Here is a 25,020-nt window from a genome sequence, read left to right as displayed (position 1 = left end):
GCTCCTATCAACGTTAGAGTTTGTAAGCTAGTTGCAACGCATTGTTTAGCTCTCTGGTTTGCAAAAACTTCTTGAATCTTGCTTTTCACTTCATGGTTGCCAAGTTTAACTTCAGATCTACTGTTATCCTCAAGAAAATTAGATCTGCAGCAGTGGTCAAGACAAAAGGTAACATCAGACTTTGATATAGACGTACAGCTTACAGTGCATTCAGAAAGCATTCAGACCCCCTTCACTTTTTTTGTTTTGTTTTGTTGCAGCCTGATGATACAGCCGTTGATTCATTTTTTTCTCCCATTAATCTAAACTCAGTACCCCACCATGACAAAGGGGAAACAGAATTTTAGAAATTCTTGAAAATGTATCAAAGATAGAAAACTGAACTGTCACATTGGCATAAGTCAGCTGTGAAGCCTTTCAAAGTCATGTCCGGTCAATTTACTGTACAAAAGATGGACTCCAATTAAGGTGTAGAAACATCTCAGCAATGATAAAGAGAAATGGGAGGCACCTGAGCTAAATTTAAAGTGTTTTTGCATATTTATGTCAATGTGATATTTCAGTTTTTTATTTTTCACACATTTGCAAAAAATTATAAATTTCAGTTTTCACTTTGCTGTTGTGAGGTGTTGGGTGTAAATTAATGAGGATAAAAATGATTGTTTTTTTTACTGTAGCATCAGGTTGCAGGTTTTAAATCCTGATCCTAGCATTGTTTGATGTATAACTCTCTCCCCTTATTTCCTGCCTCGCCTCATCTGACTTGTACAATAACAGAAAAATCAAAAAAAGAAAAGGCCATTGTATCGTATTCTATGCTTTCCTTAAGAGTTGGTTAGGAGATGAAAGCTGAGTTCAAAGATAATAAATAATGGAATGATATTTTAAAAAAATCTATAGATGCAAACTTGTAAGCAACATTTTACTGTTGGTTACCACAGGTTTTTGGAAAACTACATCTTTTACATGATTTTTTCATGTATAAATATTTGTTGATAAAACAGGAACAGCACAGAGCAGATTCAGGTTGGCGTAACCTTTTGTAACCCTAAAGTTTCAGTAGAGTTTTCTGAAAGATGCTTGTAAATTAAAACACCTCTTTTCTTATAATCAGCACCAGGGACATAGCTATGGATTTTGGACCCCCAGAGAGAAAATTACACGGGGCGCCCTTAGCTGGCCAGCCAAGCAAAAAATCTTGCATCATTTTATGAATATCCATGTATTTTGATTTATTTATGACTATAATTTCCCTGTATTCTGAGCAACATTTTTTTTTTACAATGGATGGATAAAATATCTTTGTACTGTTTCCTTCACATTATGTTATGTTTATAAGCATATTCCCAAAGTACGACACAGTAAAAAATTTTAGCTTTCTAACCCCCACATTAGGAAAATGATAATGTATTTCTTCATGACTTTTGGTTCTTTATGAACCTCTCATTATATTCACAGCCCTCAGAAAAAATCTTTCATTTTCCTTGCTTTATTCTCCTCCATCATCCTCATCTTGCTCAGCTCTTCTTTCTTCTCCTCCAGGATCACTGTGCTGCACAGCGCTAGGGTTGGACTAAACCATTTGGTTTAGGGCCCGGGTAATCACAGCCCCTTTTCCCCCCATGTCACGCCCCTGGTCAGCACTGACTGTTTACACTGGTTTGCTGGATGTACTGAGAGGATCTGCTTTGCTCTTTTTGCAGGTAAAATGTGTTCCCTGCTGCTCTCCAGTGGCCTTCATGTAAATTTAGTGGAGATGATGAAGAGGCATTCGACCTCTGTTGAAGTTTCCATCAGTGCGTGCAAACTGCTCAACCTGCTCTTCCAGGGAAGGTGGGTGAAAATACAGAAACCGTTTCATGATTACCATGTTTGTTTGTTTTTAGATATTACACCAACGGCAGGGTGTAAAGCAACCAGAAATACTGCTTGATGGCTATAAGCCTTTATGAGGTATACAGTTAAGAGACAATGAAGGACAGTGGTGGGTCAAGAAGGGCTGGGGTGGTTTTTGACTTTGAACCTCCAAAATGCATTAAATTTGTCCTTCAGTTCAGCACATTTGTGCAAAGTTTGAAGAAAACCCCTCAAAGTGTTCTTGAATAACGTGTTCAAAAGAATTTATTTGACAACATGAAAACAATGCCTCTGGTTCCCAGATATTGCCTACAGGGAGATTTTAAAACAGACACATTTGGCTGTAGATTGTTGCTTGTTTACATCTGTGTGCAGAAATGCAGATCTCTGAATTTTCAAACTTGCAGGAAAACTATTTTTTTTCCTCCAAAAGTGATAAACAATGACTTTCATATATATTAGATTAAAACTTTTCCCTCTATGCTTTTAGGACAGCCAGTCTCGATGAGCTGAACATGGCCATGAGTCAGATCCTCAGCACCATGAAAGTCCACAATTTCCACCCCGAGGTTCAGCTGGAGGCTCTGAAGGCCAGCCTGGTTTTCCTCTGCCCAGGTACACTCGATTGTGTTGTATATGTTCATTTCACCAGCTTAAGTGCAAACCTAAAGCTGGCCTCCCAGTTGAATTTTTAATATTGATCTTTTTGGTTTGGTATTTTGTTGACAGCAGTAGACCTTTTGCATCTGATATCGCAATGTCAGTGCTGTCCCATCCCAGATGGCAAAAGGGTCATGTTACTTAGTGCATGCCAGAGCTAAATAAATACTCTTGTCCACAAATTATCTGTGGTAATCTTTAATATACACATTCCAGCATGGTTATCTCCTGTTTTTCACTAGAATAAAGACAGGCAAAGCTAATATAACCTTCTATCCAATCCAAAAGGTCTGGATCACATCAGAAAAACTGAGTGCACTTGATTGTGCAATGCACATTTTGTGTAAGGAAAGCCTAGAAAGCTTAAATTGTAACTAGATACGCATCTGATGAGCATATTTTGACACTTCAGTGAAAACTAAACAAAGAGGTATTTGGACAGCTCAGTAGACATCAGGGCTTCTGTATGCTTTAAAAGCGCTGCCTATGAACAGAGAAATGCCTCTTTTTTTTCTGGTCTTTGCAGGTTTCTCTGTGCTTGAGCACCTTCGAGGTGACTCACTGGACAGAGTCACTCACATTTGTGTGAATTGGACTATTTTATGTAACTTTTATGGTTCCAAAATCAACACTGAACATAAATAAAAACCAATTCTGAGGTCAGACTACATGCTTTTTGCAGGACTGTTGACAAGTCTGACAGTCTTTTCATCTTATATAGTGTTATTACAACAATCAAGGCCACATTTGGGACTATTCATGGACTACTCTAAACCTTCTGAAACAAAGTCTATCATGATTTATTTTTGTTTTCTCTGATTTCTCTTTTCACATCAGAGGAGTTGACCAATGGCAGCACAGAACAGTCTGCACGGACAAAAGTCACAAATGTAAACAAACCAAATGGGAAAGTAGTACAAGAAAAATTATGCTGGTGTTTCAGGACAGAACTACTACAGTATGAGTCATCCTTGATGATGTTGTGAAAAACTGCCATTAGCATTAGCATTAGCATTAGCATCATTCTTTAGATTGCTTAAATAGAAAAACAAATACAGAATAGTAAATAGGCATGGTCGTTGTTTTATGCTTGGTAGTGATGGGTTGTTCGTGAACGAGCCAGTTCAAAGAGTCAACTCTTTTACCTGAACGATAAGAGCCGGATCCTGCTTGAGAGCCATTTTATATTATTATAACTATTATTATTACCTTAAATAGATTGTGTGAGTCTGTGTGTTGATTGATTAGTATGGATGATCTTTTATCCTCTACTTCAGGCACACCATGCATTAAGGACTCAGTGAGCAGATTTCATCTGACCCACAAGGTGTTTTGGGGGGACAGTACAGACAGTATAGACAGTACAGTTGGATTAAAACACCTGCCCAAATATCAGTCATATGTTATAACATTGCTTAAATTGGCAGGTCAAATGAAGCCAAACTGGTACTTAAATGAAGAGCCGTTTGGGAGCCGAAAGAGCCGCCCCTTTTGCAGAGCTGAGCCAAATGAGCCGGATCACTGACAAGAGCCAAAATTCCCATCACTTATGCTTGGGGCTTCTGTCACAGTATGCAGGGCTAACAGCAGACCTCCTTGAGTGTTTGGCACCCACCAAGGAAGCCAACTATACCTGATGGTACATATATTTGGTTGATATTAAGGCAGATATATTTGTTATAGATATTGCCTGATATTTTCAGCCAATACTGATATTTAACTTTTTAAGCTTATATCTACCAATACAGATATGATGCCAGTAATACAGAATGCTTCCCTAATTGTAAAGTAAACACAACATGATTGTTTACTGTCCTTTTTCCATGTGACGTCTAGCCCCACCCCTCTTCCTTCATCCGTCAAATCTTTCAGTCAAGTGAGGGCATGAATTAATAGCACTGTGATCACCTCATCTTACACTGTGAAAATCATGATGGACAAGAAACAGTGGGATCTGACCCTGACTTTAAAAGCATAGTAGCCTAATCTCAACACTGATACATCTTGAGCCACATTATGGATCACATGACTGCAGGAGGACTTTTTGTTTGCTATTTCTGTTGTAGCCAAAAATAGAAGAATTGAGATTGTGAGTTGTGAAAAAGAGGCCAAGAAGTTCTATTGCAATTGTGAAATCAAGGCACCCTCTTCTTCATATAATTCTCTGAACTTTTTGAGCTCAAATGATATTAAGTTTGTCTCTAAGTTCCAGTTTCCATCTGATCTACAAGACTAACATCAACTCACTGACATGTAAGCAGCAGCTGCACACATACAGAGGCCAGGAAACACAAGTACTGGCCTCAGCTGCTTGAGTTCATCTTGAACCCTTTGCCCTTTGATTTGGCTCATTTTTACTCTCTTTAACCTTTGTTTCCTGTCTCTCTTCAGAGACCAAAGACAAAGAGAGACTGGAAATAGGGCTAAGATTCAACAGAGGATCATTTAAGTAATGTGAAGTTCTGTGTTGTCAAATATTGTGGAAACAAATTGTTAAGGGAACAGCTTAGAATACAGTCATTGTATATTCTTGGAGCTGATAACACGGGGAAAAATAATATCAGTGTTGATCAGTTTATCAAAGTTTTCTTTGCATGTATCTGTCATCTGTGGCTCATCCAGATCAGCAGAGTAACTTCATATTTTCTATGTAGGACACTGGTTTAGTGGAGCAGTTTGTTTTTGTTTGAAAGTCCATCAACACAGGGTCATTATATGCCGTTTCTCTGCTCCCAGCGCTGCACTCGTTATGCTTCTAATTAGATTAGTTATTGATAACAGAGCGGCTGTGTTTGTATTTGCTCCCCTCTTTGTCTTCACTTCTTCCCTTGGTTTTTGTGAATTCCCAGACAGGAGTTTGAGGGAGCACGGCGTCTCTGTCTCTGATCCCGACATGGCTGACGTTTCCCTGAAGGTCCTGAAAAACCAGTGTGTGGTGGAAGGAGCTCACACGCTCTATTTGGAGGTTCTCAACAGGGTAAAAACACCAAACAACATCATTATTATCTCTGTTTTGTTCTGTCGTTTACGTTTCATTACTTTTTTCGCACTTATATGCATTTCCAAAATATGTTTGGTTGTGATACAATGAAATTACACAAAAAACATGCAAAAAAAATTGTATAACTCCCTTTACTATTGATTTGCACACACTGAGTCACAGTGTTCAAATACACAGCCATGGCACATATAGTCCTCCTTAATTATGACATAGATTAAAGAACAGCTAATCCATTCATTGTGGAAATTTTACAGTATGTCCTCCCATAAACAGTACATTGGAAAAAGATTTAATTACATTTTTATAAAGGATTTTCCAGTTAGCATACTGGAAGAATAGAGAGTATTTTTCTTCAATGGGTTTTTGGTATGTGCCATAGAGCAGGATGCTCACAACAGCCAGCACATGGTTACAAACATGGTACATTGTGTCTGCAAGTCTTAATGTAGGTCAATATGAATGCATGTTGTTATACATTAGGAATATGAAGTTACAGATAATATTTAGGTTAGGGAGAGCAATGAAACATGTCCCAGCATGAAGGCAAGGCAAGAAGAGTTTTTTGTATGAAGCTCTGAGCCAGGATTCCCACAACTCCCCTCAGGCCCAGGCTGGGTCAGATTCGAAGGGAGCCAAAAACAAAGGAGACCTAACAGCATGATTTTATTTTACCGTAGAGTTTTTAATTTTTGTCTTTTTTATTTTTTGTAATAGGTAGTTTGTAATCACATGATCCCCAAAGTCTGTTAGGGGTCAGAAGTGTGGGACAGCCATTAGGAATGAATGAGAATGGAGGAAAGTTTGCACTTTAAAGCTCTAAGTAGGCTTGTGCACTGCAGTTATCATCAGGAAGTTTTTTACATTCATTGAGTATGATCCCTACACTTAACAAAACAGTGATTTTCTTCCACAGTTTAACCACAGTCCTGCAGACCTCCGAGCATTGTTTAGCCTAGTGTAGGGAGACGGGAGTCTTGTTCTGTGCTAAGAGACTAGTTGTGCCTCTTAAACATAAATTTAAAAAATCCTCATTTTCTCACAAAAATGCTTTCAATTGAAACAGTGATATGCTGTCAACTGATTAAGCCTTGTGGGGAAAATGACCGAGTGAAGATGTGCTTTTCACCAAAGATCTTTTGCTACAAAACTTCCCTTTTAGTGAGCCACAGTATCTAGCTCCTGTTTGAGAGCCAATTTTCTTTCCTCCATCCTTTGTCGTTACTTAATCCACATTTGAAAAGCCAAACTGCCACCAAATGAAGAGCCGTTTTGGAGTCAAACAACCAGCTCCACTGTTCCATATGATCTAGATCTCTGTAAGAGATGATTTCCTGCATGAGCCAACAACAAATCCTACAGCTTAATGTATTTATAACAGTATCTGTTGCTTAGATGTTGACTCAGATCTTTAACAAACATGTCAATAAGATTTGCTTGTTTTTGTGTGCAGTTTATCAGCAGCTCCACCATACAGAAGTGCGGATTAAAGGTGCTGTCTGCTCTGGCTGACTGCTCCGGGGCTGTGGACTTGCTCTGCCAGCAGGGGGCGATAGACACAGTGCTGCATACACTACAGATGTTCCCACAGGAACGAGGTACCACTCAATCATAAATACATATTTTTATATTAAATAGCACTATAAAGTAATTAAAGCTATCTCAGGACAACATACAAGAAGAGCAGGATAGACTGTACTTGTTGTGATCCTTTTTAGAAATCCATAAGTCTATCCCAAGCCAAGCACTTGGTGAACACTGGCAAAAGAAAAATGTCTGTTTACCAGGCTGAAACCTTGAGCAGTGCCAGTCATATTCATGTGCAGCCATCCTATAAAGTGTGTGAGCTGAGAAAGCGTGTTTGAGGGAGATACAGCAGCAGAGAGAGGTCTATGACTGTAATGTCATGCTGCAGTATTGATAACATTATATTTTAGAACAGCAACAACAACGTATTAATTAATAGTGATTTGTCTGACTGGTATCAGGGATTGTAGCAGTTCAGGACATGTAAGATATTTACATGGACAGTTAAAATAGAAATAGTAGAAGTATGATAGTAATAATGTTGCTCATTGCTCAGTGTACTGTTTTTATTACAAGCATGAACCTACTAACCCCAGTTACAGTTTGGACTGCTTAATCATTGGCTTGTAGTACAAATGACCAACAAATAGTGCAGTTAAGACTGAATTTACAACTGCTAATCACATTATGGTCTTTCCAATTATAGTCTGGGGCTTGTGGCTGCTTAATCATTTAGATGAGATGAACAGCAGCATGTCTGTTTAATAGTGATTGCTCCATCCTGTCCCCCCTCTTGAGCCAACGGAGGTGGGGTTAGATGGGCTTTTGCTGTTTTGAGTGATGACAAAATCCAGGAGAGCATCTGAATGTTTAAATTAGCATTAAAAATGACTGATCTGGACTTAACTAATTCCCTGCCTTCCTCCAGAGATACACTACTGGGGTCTCACCCTGCTCAACTACCTCGTATCCAAGAAGAAGCTGTCAAGGATGATCGTACCCGTTCTGGCGTCTGTTTTGGTCGCCTCACTCATCCAGTACAAAGAAGACTCTGAGATGCTCCTGAAGGTAAACTACGTGGTATAATCAGATCTAGACTTTATTGGAATTCCCTTTCAAAACACTGCATCCAGCTGACAAAAAATCAAGAGACAATACATGCACACAACATATAATAGGAGGCAAACACTATCTAAGTTTAAACTCTGGCCTCTTCAGTAAGACACTGTAATGCTAAATGCCCATAAATAACATCCTCATAATTTGTCACAGCATGGAAAACAACTTATGTTGTTCTTTTTCTTGTGAAAAACTTTCATTGATTTTATAAGACAATCATGGTCAATATAATTTGGATTTTTTTACCAAAAAATTACAAAAAAACTATTAAATATCAGAGTGAATTGAAGAGTGATGAACAGATTTCTACAAATAATGAATACAAATATGTGATGTAAAATAAGTGACTGCAAAATATTCATCCCCCTTCCTGTCAGTATTTGTGACCGAAGCCAGATAAAGTTCCTGCAAGTCGGCATTCCGGTGGTTGAGAAAAATGGATACAAAGTCTTTTTCTTCAAAATGATCATTTTTCGTTTTTTTCTCATTTTAGGCAAGTCCGACATTTAAACTACTCATTCGATGAATAAAGTAACACAAATGTGACATTTAAAAGCGTTAATTTTGTGTTTTAAAATGCCCTGTTTTCAAAGTTACTACAGGGAGATTGAGGGGAGGGGAAAGCAATATTGCTGGCCACTCAGCCTGGCATTGTTCCCAGTTTCGCCCATTAAGATGGACAATAACAAACACCGCATGGCTCAAACGCCACCCCACCCCGGCACGTAACTCCAGCTGTTTCTAGTTATCACCTTTTATTAACAAGCCTCAAGATGCACCCTGCAGCGAAGAAAAGTAGAAGAGACGATGAAGAAGCAGCAAGAATTATCAACAGACTTGGGACGACTTCAGGATCACTCGACAGTGAAAGTTTGATGAAGGCGGAATATTTTGATGAGCGTCACCAGTCCAATCCAGAAGCTTGGTTTGAGTGGACTTTGTAAATGTGGCTTTATTGTTCACGCCGATTACCTGGCCTGCCTGAAGGTAGGAAAAGTCCTGAAACTTTGAGCCTGGTTTTCTCAGAGCAAACAGGAACTAGAAGTTAACATTCAAATGAGCATATCTTTGTAAAATATGCTCAGATTAAGGTGTATGATACACCATTAGAAAGCTTGGAATCTATGCTTTCATAATGTGTAAAAAACTCAAAAATGACCTCGGACGACTTGCAGGAGTTTTTACCAGCTTTGGTCACATTTAGTAGATACACCTGTGGATGCAATCACAGCACTGAGTCTGTGTGGAAAGGTCTCAGTCAGGCTTGCACATCTGGACACTGCAATTTTACTTCATTCTTTGCAAAACTGCTCCAGCTCTGTCAGGTTGCATGCTGACCAGGTGTGAACAACCCTTTTCAAGAGGGTCTGGGCTTTGACTCGGCCACTCCATAACTTTCACCTTGTTGACATTTAAACCATTTCTGTGTAGTTTTCACTTCATGCTTCAGGTCATTGTCTTTCTGGAAGATACTAGTAAGTCTTCGCCAAAACCATAGTTCTCTTGCAGACTGAATAAGATTGTCCTGCAGGATTTTTCTATATTTTGCCGCATTCATTTTAAACTCTACCTTTACAAGCCTTCTAGGGCTGGCTGCCATCCCCTCAGCATGATGTTGCCACCACCATGCTGTACAGTGGGGATGGTGAGTTTGTGGTAAAATGCTGTGTTTAATATCAAACATGGTGTCTTGCCTGATGGCCAAAAAGCACCATTTTGGTTTGATCAAACCAAAGAACTTTCTCCCACTTAACATGGAATGTCTCACATGCCTAATAGAGATTTAATTTAAGCAGTTTCTTGACACACATTGTACTTTCAGCATATTGTCTTGCAATTGTATACCTTCCATGGTGGTATAACTGCCAGGCAGTACTTCTAGTTATTTTGTGACTCGTGGCTAAACACTAAAAGTGAATTTTACTTTGCTGTTACTGGTTATAACTGTGATCAGATTAGTCAAAGTGTCTCTGGTTGTATCCTTCAGGGTTTTCAGGTGGCTTTAAGGATGCTTGATGCGTGTTCAGGGGCAGCTGCTGAGCTTCAGAGAGAAAATTTGGACAGGCTGATCTTCCAACAACTCAGAGAGGAGAACTCAGACCAGAACAACAACCCAGTGAGTTACACGTACTCCTATTTTTCCTCGTTTTTTTCTGATTCTCTCCCCCTATTTACAGAGGGGTTTTCCTTTCCAACATTTAATGCAAAGATCAAGTTTCAGAGAAACAAACAAGATTACAAAAGCATTGTGCAACTCAGATTGCCCGGTTTGATCTTCCATATCAGTCTTAATCACATCCTGTCAATGAGCTGGCATTCAAACACAAGCTGCACTCTATAAACATCGTATCATAGAGTACAAAAGACTGCGCAGGACATACCAAACAGGCTTGTTTCTGTTCGCATTAACATGTAGGTTACTCATCTACTTATTAAAGTTCCTAGAAGAGCCCCGCTAATAAGGCAGGAGAACCTCAGCATAACTTAATTAAACAGATTTAGAAACATTAACTTCCTGTTCTTTCTCTCTGTCTTCCTAAAGCTGCGTAAGTCAGTGTGCCTGGCTCTGTCAAAGATGTGGTGCGACTCCGAGCTGCACTATGGTATGCTGGAAAAGGCCTGCGAGGACGGAGACACGACATTAGCTGAGTGTCTAATTGAACTGGGCGCTGACGTCAACAGGAAGACCAAAACAGAATCTCTCATCTACCAGGTCAGAGGGCACGAAGAAAACAAAGGCCAGCTTTGAGGGGAAAAATTCACTAGTTCACATGTTTAATCAGGTTATATTAATGTCATTAAGAGAGGTCATTGTTCCAGTGATGTCATTTATAACTTGTATCTTTTGTGAGCTACACCTATGGGTGATGTGTATGTATCCTTGATCCACCACTAGACTTATAAACCTGAAACAACAGGATGTATTACAATGGTTAGTGTGCTAACACGCTTAAAAGGTTGTAAATACTGAACCTGCACTGAGGAATGAAGATTTTTTAGATAGTTATGAAACAGATTAAAATACAACAAATGTTTCTAAATGACCTACAAAGCAAGCCATTAGGTAGAATATTAAATTTGTTTTTCTGACATCTGCTGCAGCAAAGATTCACACTAAGAGATATTTTTGACTGTTGCTAAGAGGCAGAATGACATTTTTAAGCGATTGCAATCATAGGTTCAATCCCAGCTGTGGCCTCTCTGCTTTCCCTTCCAGGTGTGTGAGAGAGGAGGCCCATTGGACCTTGTAGAGCTCCTACTCAGCCGGGGAGCCCATGAGCAGTACCTCCGCCGAGCTCTTGCTGTGAGCGTGAAGAGAGGGGACGGACCCACGGTTATCCAGCTGCTGGGTCGCCTGGGTCTGGACCTCAACAACAGCGCCCTCTGCCTCGGGGGATTCAGGCTGGGCCGTCTAGACTCCACCTGGCTCAGCTCCCTGCTGGCAGAAAGAAGCCGAGCATGCAGTTTCCGTTACAACAAAAGTGAGGTTGCTTTTTCTTAAAGAGGGGGTATTATACGTTAACGATTTTTAAAACATAAATATAAAGTCACAATGTTGGGTGTCCATACTTAAGGTATGCAAATTTTCAAACCACGAGATAAACATATGTGGCAGTAATCTTGGAATTAGAGTGTAAACTGACGAAAACGGTTTGTTGGGAATCTCTCCAAGATCTTCCAAGATGAGATTTCAGTGGAGTGAACTGATGAGGTCATCGCAATAGGATTTCTTGACTGGTTTGTCTGTGCTGCCGGCAAAGCGGAACAGACCGCCCCCACAAGGCCTTTTAGCTATTTAGCCATTTAGTAACACAGTAATTCAACACTTACCAAACAGATACGTCCTGCTCTATCCTTCGCTGCTGCTGGTTTTCTTCCCCCTCTCTCCAAACTATCAGGGTCAGACTCCGGGTCTAACATGTATGGATGTATATCAAAATTCGCCATATTTTACTCAGTCGGACCGGTTCAGTCAAAGTTTACAAGTATGTAAACATAGCCACATTGGAGGGGGTGGGCACAAAACATTGAGTCCTGCTGCTGGCCAGCCTCTGGAAAATTGGCCAATCAGAGGAAAGCAGGTCCATGAAGGGGGGGCTGTTAAAGAGACAGCAGCAAAATGAAGCGTTTCAGACGGAGGTTAAAATAAGGGTTTTTCAGGACGCCAGTGTGAGAAACATGAGTTCTTTGAGCTGTAAACCATGTGAAGCTACTACCTGGGTATCAGAGAGATGGTGTAAAGCCTTGAAAAAAAGCACAATACCCTCTCTTTAAATTACAGCATTCTCTTCATCTTGTTTGTATTTAATATTTATTCAAACAGGAAAACCTTGTCAAGATTAAAAATCTTATATGCGAAACAGGTAGCAGCAGACAGTAGTTACAGACATAAAACATGAAGCAATTTCAAACACAGATCAACTAATTCTAAGTCAGTGAGCTTAAAGCATCTGAAACCAAAAACATTTTCCCCCTTCAACACCTTTAATTTACTTTTAAAAAGATTCAAGGGACCAGCTGGAACAAGTCTTTTTTGCAGGAAGAAAAAAGCACTTATTTCTGAATTAAATGCAGCCACAGCTCTAAGTCTGCATGTGTTTAGCTGCTCAATATGAAGCTTAAGAACAGTGAATTATCATTTAAATATTTAAGGTAATTATAAGAAGATACAGACTCAGTCATGTCACGCTGAGACACAATGGTAGGAGAAAGATTCAGTGGCTTTTTCTTTGGGTTTGTAAAAATCACAAGGTTTAATCCTGTGTACTGTCTTTCAGGTAAAGGTATGAGCTTGGCAAGGTATATTCAGTCTCTGCAGAAGTCCAAGGGCAGCAGCGGTCCTCCAAGATCTCTAGCAGACCCCTGCCTGACATCCGGCTACATCTCTGAAGAGAGCGACGACTCAAACTTCAGCTTCGTCTCAGGGGAAGACAGCTTGTTTTTCAATGATGATATGGAGAGTGATGGTAAAGTTTCATCCTGCACTTTGACATCAACCATAAACCTTACAGAGTAGAAATCTGTTAAAAGGCAACTGATTAACTTCCATGAAGAAAATGTTCCTAGGGTTTTTCCTGGTTAAAAATGAGGCTATGATGGCACTTTTCTTACCGTGTACACATGCATGTGATATGTGCATTGTGGATCAGCTGAACACCTTTACTAGCATCTTTATGAATCGTAAAATTTGGGAAATTGGGAAGAGGTGTTCTCTTCATGAAAGCACGTGTACGACCGATGAGGGCTGGTGGTGACCACCATCATATTTTAAATGCAGGAAAACCCCCTGGTTCCTCATATTCATAAAGTGTCTTTTTATGAGATTTATACGCCTGAATTACCGCTGCACTGTCCAGACAAACAATGTGATTCTACAACAGACTAAGCTAAGGAGAATTATCTGTTGTACTGTAGTTTATTGTGCTCTAGCAGCTGGAGTGGGAACATCATGCCATGTAATGTTGTCCTCACTGAAACAGGCATGACAGTCATACACAGTAACATCCTGTATTTTCTATTTAAGCCAATTAGCTCAACTCTTTAGATTCTGCTGTACATCAGAGAAGACACATTGATTAGTTAGGGATGTTTTAACTTGCAATTAGTCTCAGTTTATTCTTCATCACTGTAGTAATTTATTCAATTAGTGCCTGAACATTCAGTTCAAAGGGGCTCATCATCTGACAGTGACTACATAGCATAAAAAAGTACACATTTTAGTGCATGATTACTCACTCTAAATGACAAGTCCACACTAGACTTGATCCTGTTGCTTCACAAGCTGACTCTCCAGCTTTATAACCCCAGAGTAACTAATTAAAATATTATAATTTCACAATTGTTTTGAATTTTGTTTCCACAATAAACCAGTCATGATGAAGATCTGTAAAATATACAAGCCCAAGCATAATCAGGTCTGTCTCTTAGTGGAGAAGAACACAGCACTGAATTTTTGTGTTTTTTGTAGAGGGTTTAGTTTCTTTTTTAACTGAAATGTTTCAGGCAGTGAGAGTCTGCTCATTGGCTTTATACATAGAGTCAAATCTCAAATCTGTGATCTATTATGGATTGTTAGCTGCATTTAAAAAGATGATTGTTTATAAAGAGGACTAAATCATTAGGATACTGTGTTTTTATAAGTGTTTGATCTTTAGGAACCAAATCCTGATGATCAGTGCAGCTTAGACTATAAATGTACTACACCCGCTGTTTACATCTCCATGTAGACTCTCTCAATAAAGATTATTTTCTAATAATCGTGTCCTCACCTCTTTCCGTATGTGATTTTTATTTGTAGGAAGTGATTCACTGTCTGGGGTTCTGTCTCCAAAGCCACATAATAATTCATCAGAGGAGTTAAGGGGAGGTTCATTCAGAAGGAAGCATGGACGTCGCAGACATGCCAGTGCAGAGGTAAACCTGTCATCATCAGCACTCTGAAATTTAATCACTAGTAATTTTAGTACTTTTTAAAACCAAAATTAACATATTCTTTGTTCAACATGCTACTGATGAATTTTGGTTACTCTTTTATTTCAGTGTCGCATTTTAGGCACTACTTAATGTTGCTAATGTGTAATGGTCGTGATATATCTATTGCCTTCCTGTATTTCTGTATTGCTGCTACTTTATCTTGGTCATTTTATGATAATGGTCTATTTATGGTTTTATTTATCTGGTATGTTTGGGCTTAGCCTTTAAAATACGTATGTGAAAATTTTAGACTACTTTCTTACCTTTATTCAATTTGTACATAGTAGGACTTATTAACGTCCTCTATAATGATCACTCATGTATTTTTTGTACTTTGCATCTCAGCTGTGGTCTTGTTAGGTGTCTGCCCTTGTTTTTGGGACTTTTATGTATGTTTTGTGTAGGTTTTATGTGGGACAACAGATGGAAATTAGTGACTCACCAAATCTGGTGCAACCATGTTTTCATTTACTTTGTATGAATGATCAATGTCATTACACACTGTCCCTTAATAAATAAATAAACTAAACTAAACATTTATTTAGTGATAGAATTGTCATTCACTACAAAATGCACACCATTTTTGTCTTAGTACAGTTTTCTTTCTTGTGTCTTTTTCTTTCTCTCCGTCTAGAGTGGTCTAACAGAGATGGACCACAGTGAGCCTCTTCACCGGAGAAATGGAAGAATAGGCTCAAACCAAAAAGGTAAGAAATTGAGAGATATACATGTATATTTTTAGGATACTTTATTTTATGCCAATATAGAGGCATAATAAAAAGACAGCAACTTGACCCCTTTTGAAAATTAAGTTAATGTAACAAACACAGGAGCTAAAACGCTTAAAAAAGAAGTAAGCACAAGCATAACAATACACAGCACATATTAAAAACATGCCTTCATATGTGTTTATACTGTCTTTGCAGTGATAAATATTAAAGATATATATAAAATGCATACCAATGTGACATTTCACAAACAAATTCTTAGCACGATTTTAAGAAATTATGTAACGAGAGGGAGTGGTGTTGTACTGAATAAGAGCACTGCTGGGATTCAGTCAAATGTATGCAGTCACAGACTGAGTGCCATCAATAGTGAAATGACTGCTGTACGCAGCTCCCACAAGTGTGACATTGCCTTTATACAAGTTATACAAGCAACTAACATTAGCATAAGAAATAATTAATAACTGATAAAGAAAAATACAAAGCAACCCTCTTTAATGTTAAAGTGAACACTGGTTACTACTAAGTAAAGTCAATTGAATAAAAATGCACAAGGTAAATTAAGTGATTGCATTATAGTCGCCCCCTTTAAAGTGATTGACCTCATTTAACAGAGGTCCAGCCAGCTGCTGCTAGTGGTCTCACAATTAGTGAAATAGGGATCACCTGAGTGCAGTGAATGTGTCTCAAGTGACTGCAGTATAAAGACACCTGTGTCTGGAAGGTCCAGTCGCTGGATAATCAGTATTCCTGGATACCATTACACCATGAAGACAAAAGAACACTCCAAGCAACTTAAGAAGACTCATTAAATTTCAACTAGAGTTTCCCAAAAGGCATGTAGGACATTCCATGTTTAAGTGGGCGAAAGTCTGATGTGACCAAAATGGTGCTTTTTGGCCATCAGACAAGACGCTATGTTTAACACCAAACTCTGCACATCACCACAAACTCACCATGTGAAGCAAGGTGTTGTCAGCATCATGCTGTTGGGATGCTTCTCAGCAGCAAGCCCTGCAAGGCTCGTAAAAGTAGAGGGTAAAATAAATGTGGCAAAGTAAAGGGAAGTCTTGGAGGACAATCTTATTCAGTCTGCAAAAGAACTACGGCTTGGGAGGAAGATTTATCATCCAGCAGGACAACGACCTGAAATATACAGCGAAAGCTACACAGAAATGGTTTAAAGACAACTACGTGAATGTTCTAGCTGGTCTTGCAAGAGCTGTTCACACCCAATCTCTGACAAAGCTTGGGCAGTTTTGCAAAGAAGAATGGAGTAAAATTGCAATGTCCAGATGTGAAAGCCTGATGGAGACCTATCCACACAGAGTCAGTGCTGTGATAGCAGCCAAACCTGCATCTACTAAATACTCATTTGAAAGGGGTGAATATTTATGCAGTCACTTATTTTACATTATGTTTTGGTGTGTGATTCAGAGGTATCAAACTGAGTAGTAAAGTCAGACATGTGCTACTTGTATAACCCGAATAAGAAATTAAAACATATTCTGAAAAGTCCTTGTGTACTGGTTGTTGAAGTTATAATGCATATAGGTTAATGGAGGTAAAGACAGTCTTGCTCCGGTAATATCTTGCCTCATGTATGTATTATCCCCTCTTCTATTTTTGAGATTAATTTGTTATTGTTAGAATAAATTAATCTCATGATGTCTCCTTAAGTGCTTGGATCTGTTGAGAACTCTGCTGCTCTGCCTAAAGAGAGGGAGAGGATCCGCCTGCTGGATCTGTCTGGTAACGAGCTGGACTCTCTATCCTGTCTGATGGATGACGGCTTTGTCCAGCAGCAGCTGGGCCATCTCCTCCGCCTGGATCTAAGCCACAACAACCTGTTAGAGTTTCCCTCAGCTCTCTGCACGGTATTTTTTTTCAATCTTTTTGGAATAACCAAATTAAAAGTTTAAGGGGACTCATACACTCAAGTTTTTTTGTTTGTAATTTTCATTTAGAGTTTGAAGAGTCTTACTCGACTGGACCTGCAGGGAAATCAGCTCCGGTCGCTGCCGGTGGAGCTTCTGTCTCTGCTTTCCCTGAGTATGCTGAACGTCTCCCGTAACTGTGTCGGACCCCTTCTGAACTTTGACCCTGCTGTCAGCTGTCCATCACTGCGGCAGCTCAATTTGTCCTTCAACAAAATCACCACATTTCCTCATGATCTGGGCCAGGTCATGAGTCACCTGGAAGAGCTGTTTATGGAAGGGTAGGCACAACTGCTGGTTTAAAAATTAGGAGAGAAAGTTTGGTATCAGCATGGCTGCAATAATAGTAGAGTGTACCTGTGTTATTTTTTCTTTCTGAGAATTTCCAATGATATTTTAGTGAGAAAAACTTGAACGCATGCACTCTCTTTAAGGCCCTTTTGGTGGTTTTGATGTGCTGTTTTATATAAAAACAACAAAAAGACAAATAACCTTAAGGGCATTTATTTTAGAAATGTGGAAAATAATGAAATCCTAAAATTAATTTAAACATGATCGCATAGAAGAAATTCCAGTGATTCAGGGTTATTTCATAACATGGAGCAACACATGAATGATTGCCATAAATACTTCTGTTGTTTGTAAGTGTAGCCAATCAGTGCTGAGATATTATTCTGTCAATCTGAATTGTAGGAAGTAATTTTACTCAGAAATTAGCTGTCAAAATAGATTCTTATTCAATTAGGAAACTTACCAGAAAGCCCCACCATCAATGTGCACTTAATGCATAATATGAATGATAAATCAACAGGGAAAATGTTTGATTTTTTTTATACCACAAGGTGGTAAATAATGTCCGGATATGTTGCTGGTGTTGGTTCACCGCGGTTGTAATCTAAGAACTGATAACTCCTACAGCTCAACCAAACCAATGCGTCAAACAGATAAAAACAACAGAGGTAAAAAGGTAAATATGGTACCTGTGACATAGAACAACACTTTGTAGTCATTTTCAAATTCTCTACAGGAAACCAAGGTTAGGATTTTTTTTCTCTTTCTTTGTCTTTGCTCCAGTCAGTTTTTTTTTTTGTGGCTTTGTTTAAATTCCTTTTCAATGTGTGATTTGTATAAAACCCCTCCATTCTCTTCAGTAGATTCACATAAGAAAGCAGCCTGAATCTGATTTGAAAAGATCTGATTTCAGTGTGACTTGTGTTGTTCAAAGTATGATGAAAAATCAGATCTGTGTTTCAAAAAAAAAAAAACTGATTCAGATTTAGTTATATCTTTCATATCACCCACTGTTTTAGTATTTTTTTATTGAATTCATAATAATGTGCATTTGTTTTCACATCTTTTTTATCACTCTACTATTTTGTCAGTCACTTCTCTGCTCTTACACCTTTTTGCTTGTCTAATCAAGACTCCCAGACTCTTCCTTTAAAACATTATCAGCAATTATTTTGTTTGATTGTTGAAAGTAACCAGTTATTGTCTTCTTTCTCTGTTTAGTAACAGTATAACTGAGCTGAGTTCACCTCTGTGTCTGTTGGAGATCAAGCTGTTGGATGTGAGCAAGAACAGCGTGGAGAATATTTCACCCGACTTCCTGACAGGCTGCCCCAAACTGGAAACTTTCAGCGCCTCTATGAACAAAATCTGTGAGCACCTTATCTTCAAATAGATATTATATCCAAGTCAATCAGTAAGGAGTAACCAGCATCTCAACAGTAAGAAGTTACAATGCACTTATGTGAAAATCAGTCCTCATGTGCCTTCTCTTTATAATACATGCAGGTGTCATGTAAAACAGTGTTATATTTTAAAGGAACAGGTTTAATTTCAATGATCAGTTCTCAGCAACATAGCCATTGTTAATAAGATCTACCCACTGTGACTTGCTGGATCATAAAGCTTGTCAAGCCAGATTTCTCATAGAAGTTCTGGGTATGTTGAACCTGCTTGGTGGTGTACCCCAAAGTGCTTACACAGACAACCCCTGGTTCTGTCAGTTTGTTATTTTTTTGTCAGACCAGCAGAAAAAGATCATCTCCACTTCCTCTCCTCTGCAGGTTCTCTGTCAAATCTACCATCCAAGATCACAACACTAAAACTGGCAAACAACAACTTCACTGACGTTCCAGAGGCGATACTGAATCTACCAAAGTGAGTTAGATTCTGCCACAGGTATATTTTTGGTGCATTTTTTCTTCTTTTTCAGTTATTGATGACTCATTCTTATGTTTGTCCAGCTTGCGGTCAGTTGATATGAGAACAAACAACATTGCTGCTCTGCCCGGTCCGGGTTTATGGGAATCATGCAACCTCAGAGAGCTTATGTTCAGTCAGAACTGTATCACGGCTCTGGATCTGAGCGGACCGATCTACAGGTGGGCCAGACTGGAGAAACTTCACCTGAGTGACAACAAACTCACTGAGGTAAAGAGCAGCAACTGTAAACAGTCTTTCTACTGAGAATAGACCTGGTATCTACTTTTTGCGTGGGTGAATCAACATCAGCATAAACTATATTTATATAACATATACTGTCTTAGCGTGTACCTAATTTAAAAATATAGGAAAACATCTCAAAAACTAGAAATGTTGCCCAATCCTAGATCAAACCAATGAAGCTGTGGATGAAGAGTGTTTCCTGGTGTAAATGCCACAACACTGATTTCCTTCATGGCTGTATCGCCTCTTTTTAGATCCCTCCACAGATCGGCCTGTTAGAAGGCCTGACCTCCCTGGATGTGAGTCGTAACACAAACCTGCGCTCTTTCCCTGATGAGATGGGAAAACTGAGCCGGCTATGGGACCTGCCACTGGATGGCCTTAAACTCCAGCTGGACCTCAAACTTATCGGCAACAAGACCAAAGACATTGTCAGGTCAGTGTCTGGTGGTTTTTGCAAGTAAAATGTGCATTTTATTACCATCTATTTGGTCAAACATCACAGCTTCTGAATGGTTTGAAACAGTAAAATGCAACAGAAAAAAAGGCAGAATAATTTTCTTTTTTTTTTTCTCCTTAACCTTTGCTGCCAGGTTCTTGCAGCAGCGTCTGAAGAAAGCTGTCCCGTACTACAGGATGAAGCTCATCGTTGTGGGGAATGCAGGGAGTGGTAAAACCACCTTGATCCAGCAGATGATGAAGCTTAAGCGCTCCCAAGTAAACTCAAAGGTGACCGCTGTTGGCATTGATGTCAGGGACTGGACCATCAGGGAACGGGACAAGAAGAAAATGGTGCTAAACGTCTGGGACTTCTCAGGTTTGATATCAGTGACTTTTTGATTCTGTATAAGGTACAATCGCCAAGTAAAGAGCAGCTCAGATGACACAAAATCAGCCAGGTATTGTCTAGATTGCATCAGTGCAGCCCATTGTCAGATGTTGAGTCCAGATATGAATGTCAGGAAGAAAAACACTCTTTTAGTATGACAAAAAAACCTTGATGCATTCTGAATTCTATTAGAAGGATGAACAGGTTATTTTGTTCTCCTGGTACAGGTTACGTTTTGCATATTCTCAAACTGGTTTAATATTGAGCCAATCTTAAGGCTAATCTGCTGTACCAAATTTTACCACTAGTCGTCAGCATTTACTCAGCAGCAGCTACAGCTGCAACTAGTTCCATTGTTTTTTTTTTACAAGTAGGCATCATGTAATATAAATTCTGTTTATTGCTTATTGTGAATGGAATGTAAGTTACATTTAGCACTGTGAGATTGAGGTCTTCAGGTCAAAGTCATCAGGCCAAGGCTAGTAAATAACCCATGCAAGATTTAAAAACAAAAAAAAAAAACATAGGAAGAATCCTTCTTTAGATAAGTTTGCACTATTTTAAATGAATATTGTGCTTTAAAAACAGTCATTTTCAACATCCAAAACTGCTTCCCTGGGATTGTTGTATCCTACTGAAACAGCCTGTATATTTCCCATGGTAAGGATTCAAAGTGAATCATAAGTTTGACTTTTAAAAGGAAGTAGGATGGGACTTTTTTGTTTAAAAACACAAACTATGTATGCTTAGGGCAAGATCAGCAAGGAAATAAGATACAACTTTGTCCACTGGGTTGCCAAAATCCACACAGACTGAAAGGTCCTCACAGAAGCCTAAACAAAGACAAAAGCATGTTTGCAGAAAAGAGCATAGGTGTTGAGCACTTCGCAGATTTCCATGTAGCTTTATTACTTACTACTCTTCATGTTGGGTTTCTCTTTTCACAGAGAAGTTAGATAAGGATAAGTTAATTTCACATCACCATCTCTAAATTTTTGCCTAGTTTTTTATCCAGACTCTTCATAATGGAAAAATTCAGTGCACTGTAAATCAGTATAAACTTCACAAAGGCTGATTATTCTTAGAGAATTCAAACAAGATGCATAACTTGCTAAAGACGTTAATGTTGTGAGGTGATAGTTTATGTTCATCACACATTTCAGATGTAACCTTAGTGACTCACTCTCGACTCTCTGCTTCTGTGTCCCACAGGTGGAGAGGAGTTCAGCGGCTCTCACCCTCACTTTCTGACTTCCAGAGCTCTGTACTTGGTGGTTTACAACCTCAGCAAAGGAGCCAGCGAGGTGGACGCCCTCAAACCCTGGCTCTTCAACATCAAAGTACGTGGTCGCATGCAAAGGCTTTATTCTATTAAGATTTGTTTGTGTCATAACCACCTAAGGTCATTTGTTTATAAGTTTTGTAATTCATAAAACATCTCAAAGCAATCAAACTATCAACTTTTTTGTTTTTGTTTTTTGTCATTTTTGGGGGCTTTTTATGCCTTTATTTAGAGAGGACGACAGTGGATAGAGTCAGAATGGGGATGAGAGAGTGGGAGTAAGACATGCGGGAAAGAAGCTGCAGGCCAGATTTGACCCAGGTCACCCGCTTACACGGGGCAGGACCTAATTGCTATTCCATCTGTGCCCCAGCATCAGCTTTTGATTGATCCTGAAGCTCATCTTCAATTATATTTTGAGCTGGTTTCTGAGAATCCACAACTTTCCCAGTCTTTCCATGTCTGTGTATCAACTTTTTTAGAACTTGTTTAAGACATCAATTTCAGATTTTTTTAAAATTTTTATTTAAAAAAAAAGTTTATCAGTTTGAGCATTTAGTATCATCTCTGTGCTTTCCTCCACTGAAAATTTATTTGCAAATCACAGTTGTTACACAGCGTCCCAACTTTATTGGAACTGGGGTTGTATATTTACAACCATAATAATGGTTTGTTTATTTTAGGCGAGCTGTCATTTGGTGTGTTACAGCAAACATTTATCACAATATATACTGAATACTCTGGGAATTAATGCACCTTAAAGGTGAACGTTTGTCCAGTCTCCATTGTAGTAAGTCCTTCATTTTACGCATAATAATACAAGTTTGTGTCAAGTTTTGATGATAAAAAAATCCCCAAACTAAGCTCAATTTAATCATACACTTGTAGATTGTTTTACCAGCTTATAAATTTTCTTTATAATAACTTTTTTCAGGCAGTAGCTCCTCTGTCTCCAGTCATCCTGGTGGGAACCCACACAGATGTGAGCGACGAGCTGCAGCTTCAAGCCTGCCTCACAAAGATCAGAGAGGAGCTGCTGAGCCATCAGGGCTTCCCAACCATCAGAGACTACCACATGGTCTCCGTCTGTGAGGACTCAGACTCCCTAAACAAACTTCGCAAGACCATCGCCAGAGAGGTCACCAGCTTCAAAGTAAAGGACAGAAACAACAGATTTAACATTTCATTTTTCACTTCTCCTTCTGTTGTCATAACTTAGTTTCCTCTTTCTTTCACAGATCCAGGGTCAGCCGGTCATGGGTCAGCTGGTTCCTGACAGCTATGTGGAGCTGGAGCGTCGGGTTCTCCTGGAGAGAACCAGGGTTCCTCCAGAGTTCCCTGTTCTCAGGCATCAGGAGATCATGCAGCTCATTCAGGAGAGTCAGCTGCAGCTGGAGGAGGCTGAGCTGCCACACGCCGTCCACTTCCTCAGTGAAGCAGGTCAGTCTCTCTTTTCAGGAACGCTTTAAAGGAAATCCATATCAGTTCTACACAGTCCTAGGAATCCTGTTAACCCTAAATGGACATCTTTGATGTGTGTTAATTAAATATAAAGTCTTCAGTCACAGCTGTACTCTACTTATTGAATTACGCTATGGTACATGTAGCATTTAAAGGACAGAATGACTCCAAAATGACTCTTTTTGCCTTTTTTAAAGCCAAGCATCAAATTCAAGATTAACTTGATGTTCTAAGTACACTTTATCTGACCAAGTCTCGATGCTTTCTCTTCCATCACTGTAGGAGTTTTGCTGCACTTTGACGATCCTGCACTTCAACTCCAAGACCTTTACTTTATCGACCCACAATGGCTGTGTAATATCATCTCCCAGGTAACCTATTTTGAACACTCAGAGACAATCGCACATTATCTGTTTTGAATACCTCTGTTCAAAATAAAGTAAGGAAGTAAATCCAAACAGATGTAGAGCAAAAACTGCCTAAATAAATGTGACTGCAACCCAGGGAGATTATTTGATTGACTTTTGCAGCTTGGCTTTCATGCATTGTACATGCTCAGATATTGCTTTTTATGCACAAGCAGTTGCTACTTGAATGAATTTGTCAAATCATGGGAAATTCTCAACGATACTTCTGCTTTAGTAAATGGCTAATTCTTGATTCAGAGATTCAGACAGACATGAAAACCCTCTAACCTTAGGCATCATGAAACCCCTTTATTAACACTCATGTAAAGATACAGAATGGTAAGCGAAGTTGTCTGATGTTGCACTGACTCATGTGTCTCTTGCCTGTTCAGAAACTCACTTCAAAGAGCTGTGGTATCTGGGAGCATCCAAAGGGAATCATTCAGCGCTCAGTGGTGGAGAAGTTCCTATCTGAGACCAAATTTTTCCCCAAGATCCACCTGAAGCATTTTTTCAAACTACTGGAGAAGTTTCAGATCGCTCTACCCTTCGGTGATGACCAGCTGCTGATACCCAGCAGGTAAGATTTAAATTAGCTGCTACTAGTATTCTTACTGTAATATTTTTTGGATTGTACTAATGTATGGAGATCAGATGAATAAAAACATCACAAACTTTTCATCTTTGTCTTTTACAGCTTGTCCAAGCACAGACCCATGATAGATTTGCCCCACTGTGAGAACTCTGAGGTGATTGTACGTCTTTATGAGATGCCGTATTTCCCCATGGATTACTGGTCTCGTCAGATCAGCCGCCTGCTGGAGTTTTCCTCTTATCTGCTTTGCGGAAGAGGTGAATTAAATATATAGCACATAGATTATGTGTTACAACAGGGCTTCATTTTAGTAGATATACTGTAGATTTAAAGTCAGAGGCCACTGATTAACTTAAATTATTTGATGTAAATTTTAGAAAAAGTGCTAAGACCAAACAGGATCTACTGGAGGAGAGGCGTGTACTTGAGCTGGTCCCCGGAGGCGTACTGTCTGGTGGAGGCGGCTTCAGAGGAACAGAATCCCTCCAGCTTTGTCCGAATAACTGTGCCATGTTCACGCAAAGGTGCAGCTACTTTCATCTGTTTATTAATCAAATTATAAATGTCACTTCAAGATTTCAAGATTTTTTTTAAACTGGATATTATTGTAGAATTGTGACGTCACGTAGTGATCCTTTGGGTTCAAAGAAAGTTTTACACTGTGTTACTACTCTGATAAAATGATAGGAAGT

At 39.2% G+C, this 25,020-nt stretch overlaps 1 protein-coding gene across 4 annotated transcripts in view; it reads left to right on the top strand.

Moving 5' to 3' along the window:
* lrrk2 (leucine-rich repeat kinase 2) overlaps positions 1–25,020 on the top strand; it is a 59,338-nt gene that overhangs the window by 22,606 nt on the left and 11,712 nt on the right. For 3 of the 4 annotated variants that reach the window (XM_041795674.1, XM_041795675.1, XM_041795672.1), the window contains exons 12-36: positions 1,704–1,833; positions 2,348–2,472; positions 5,367–5,494; positions 6,969–7,113; positions 7,971–8,110; positions 10,149–10,277; positions 10,704–10,874; positions 11,379–11,643; positions 12,940–13,128; positions 14,460–14,575; positions 15,270–15,342; positions 17,044–17,240; positions 17,331–17,581; positions 18,813–18,961; positions 19,373–19,466; positions 19,553–19,739; positions 20,009–20,190; positions 20,348–20,571; positions 21,796–21,923; positions 22,800–23,018; positions 23,104–23,305; positions 23,609–23,697; positions 24,126–24,313; positions 24,431–24,585; positions 24,706–24,852. In XM_041795674.1, the coding sequence (XP_041651608.1) occupies positions 1,704–1,833; positions 2,348–2,472; positions 5,367–5,494; positions 6,969–7,113; positions 7,971–8,110; positions 10,149–10,277; positions 10,704–10,874; positions 11,379–11,643; positions 12,940–13,128; positions 14,460–14,575; positions 15,270–15,342; positions 17,044–17,240; positions 17,331–17,581; positions 18,813–18,961; positions 19,373–19,466; positions 19,553–19,739; positions 20,009–20,190; positions 20,348–20,571; positions 21,796–21,923; positions 22,800–23,018; positions 23,104–23,305; positions 23,609–23,697; positions 24,126–24,313; positions 24,431–24,585; positions 24,706–24,852 (4,023 nt within the window). The remainder of the gene's footprint in view (positions 1–1,703; positions 1,834–2,347; positions 2,473–5,366; positions 5,495–6,968; positions 7,114–7,970; positions 8,111–10,148; positions 10,278–10,703; positions 10,875–11,378; positions 11,644–12,939; positions 13,129–14,459; positions 14,576–15,269; positions 15,343–17,043; positions 17,241–17,330; positions 17,582–18,812; positions 18,962–19,372; positions 19,467–19,552; positions 19,740–20,008; positions 20,191–20,347; positions 20,572–21,795; positions 21,924–22,799; positions 23,019–23,103; positions 23,306–23,608; positions 23,698–24,125; positions 24,314–24,430; positions 24,586–24,705; positions 24,853–25,020) is intronic. The other variant, XM_041795673.1, reaches the window with a different exon arrangement.

This window comes from Cheilinus undulatus, linkage group 9 (assembly GCF_018320785.1).
Source record: "Cheilinus undulatus linkage group 9, ASM1832078v1, whole genome shotgun sequence".
Lineage (NCBI taxonomy): Eukaryota > Metazoa > Chordata > Actinopteri > Labriformes > Labridae > Cheilinus > Cheilinus undulatus.
The sequence above is the reverse complement of the archived record's forward strand: the minus strand, read 5'-3'. Positions and strand labels throughout refer to the sequence as shown.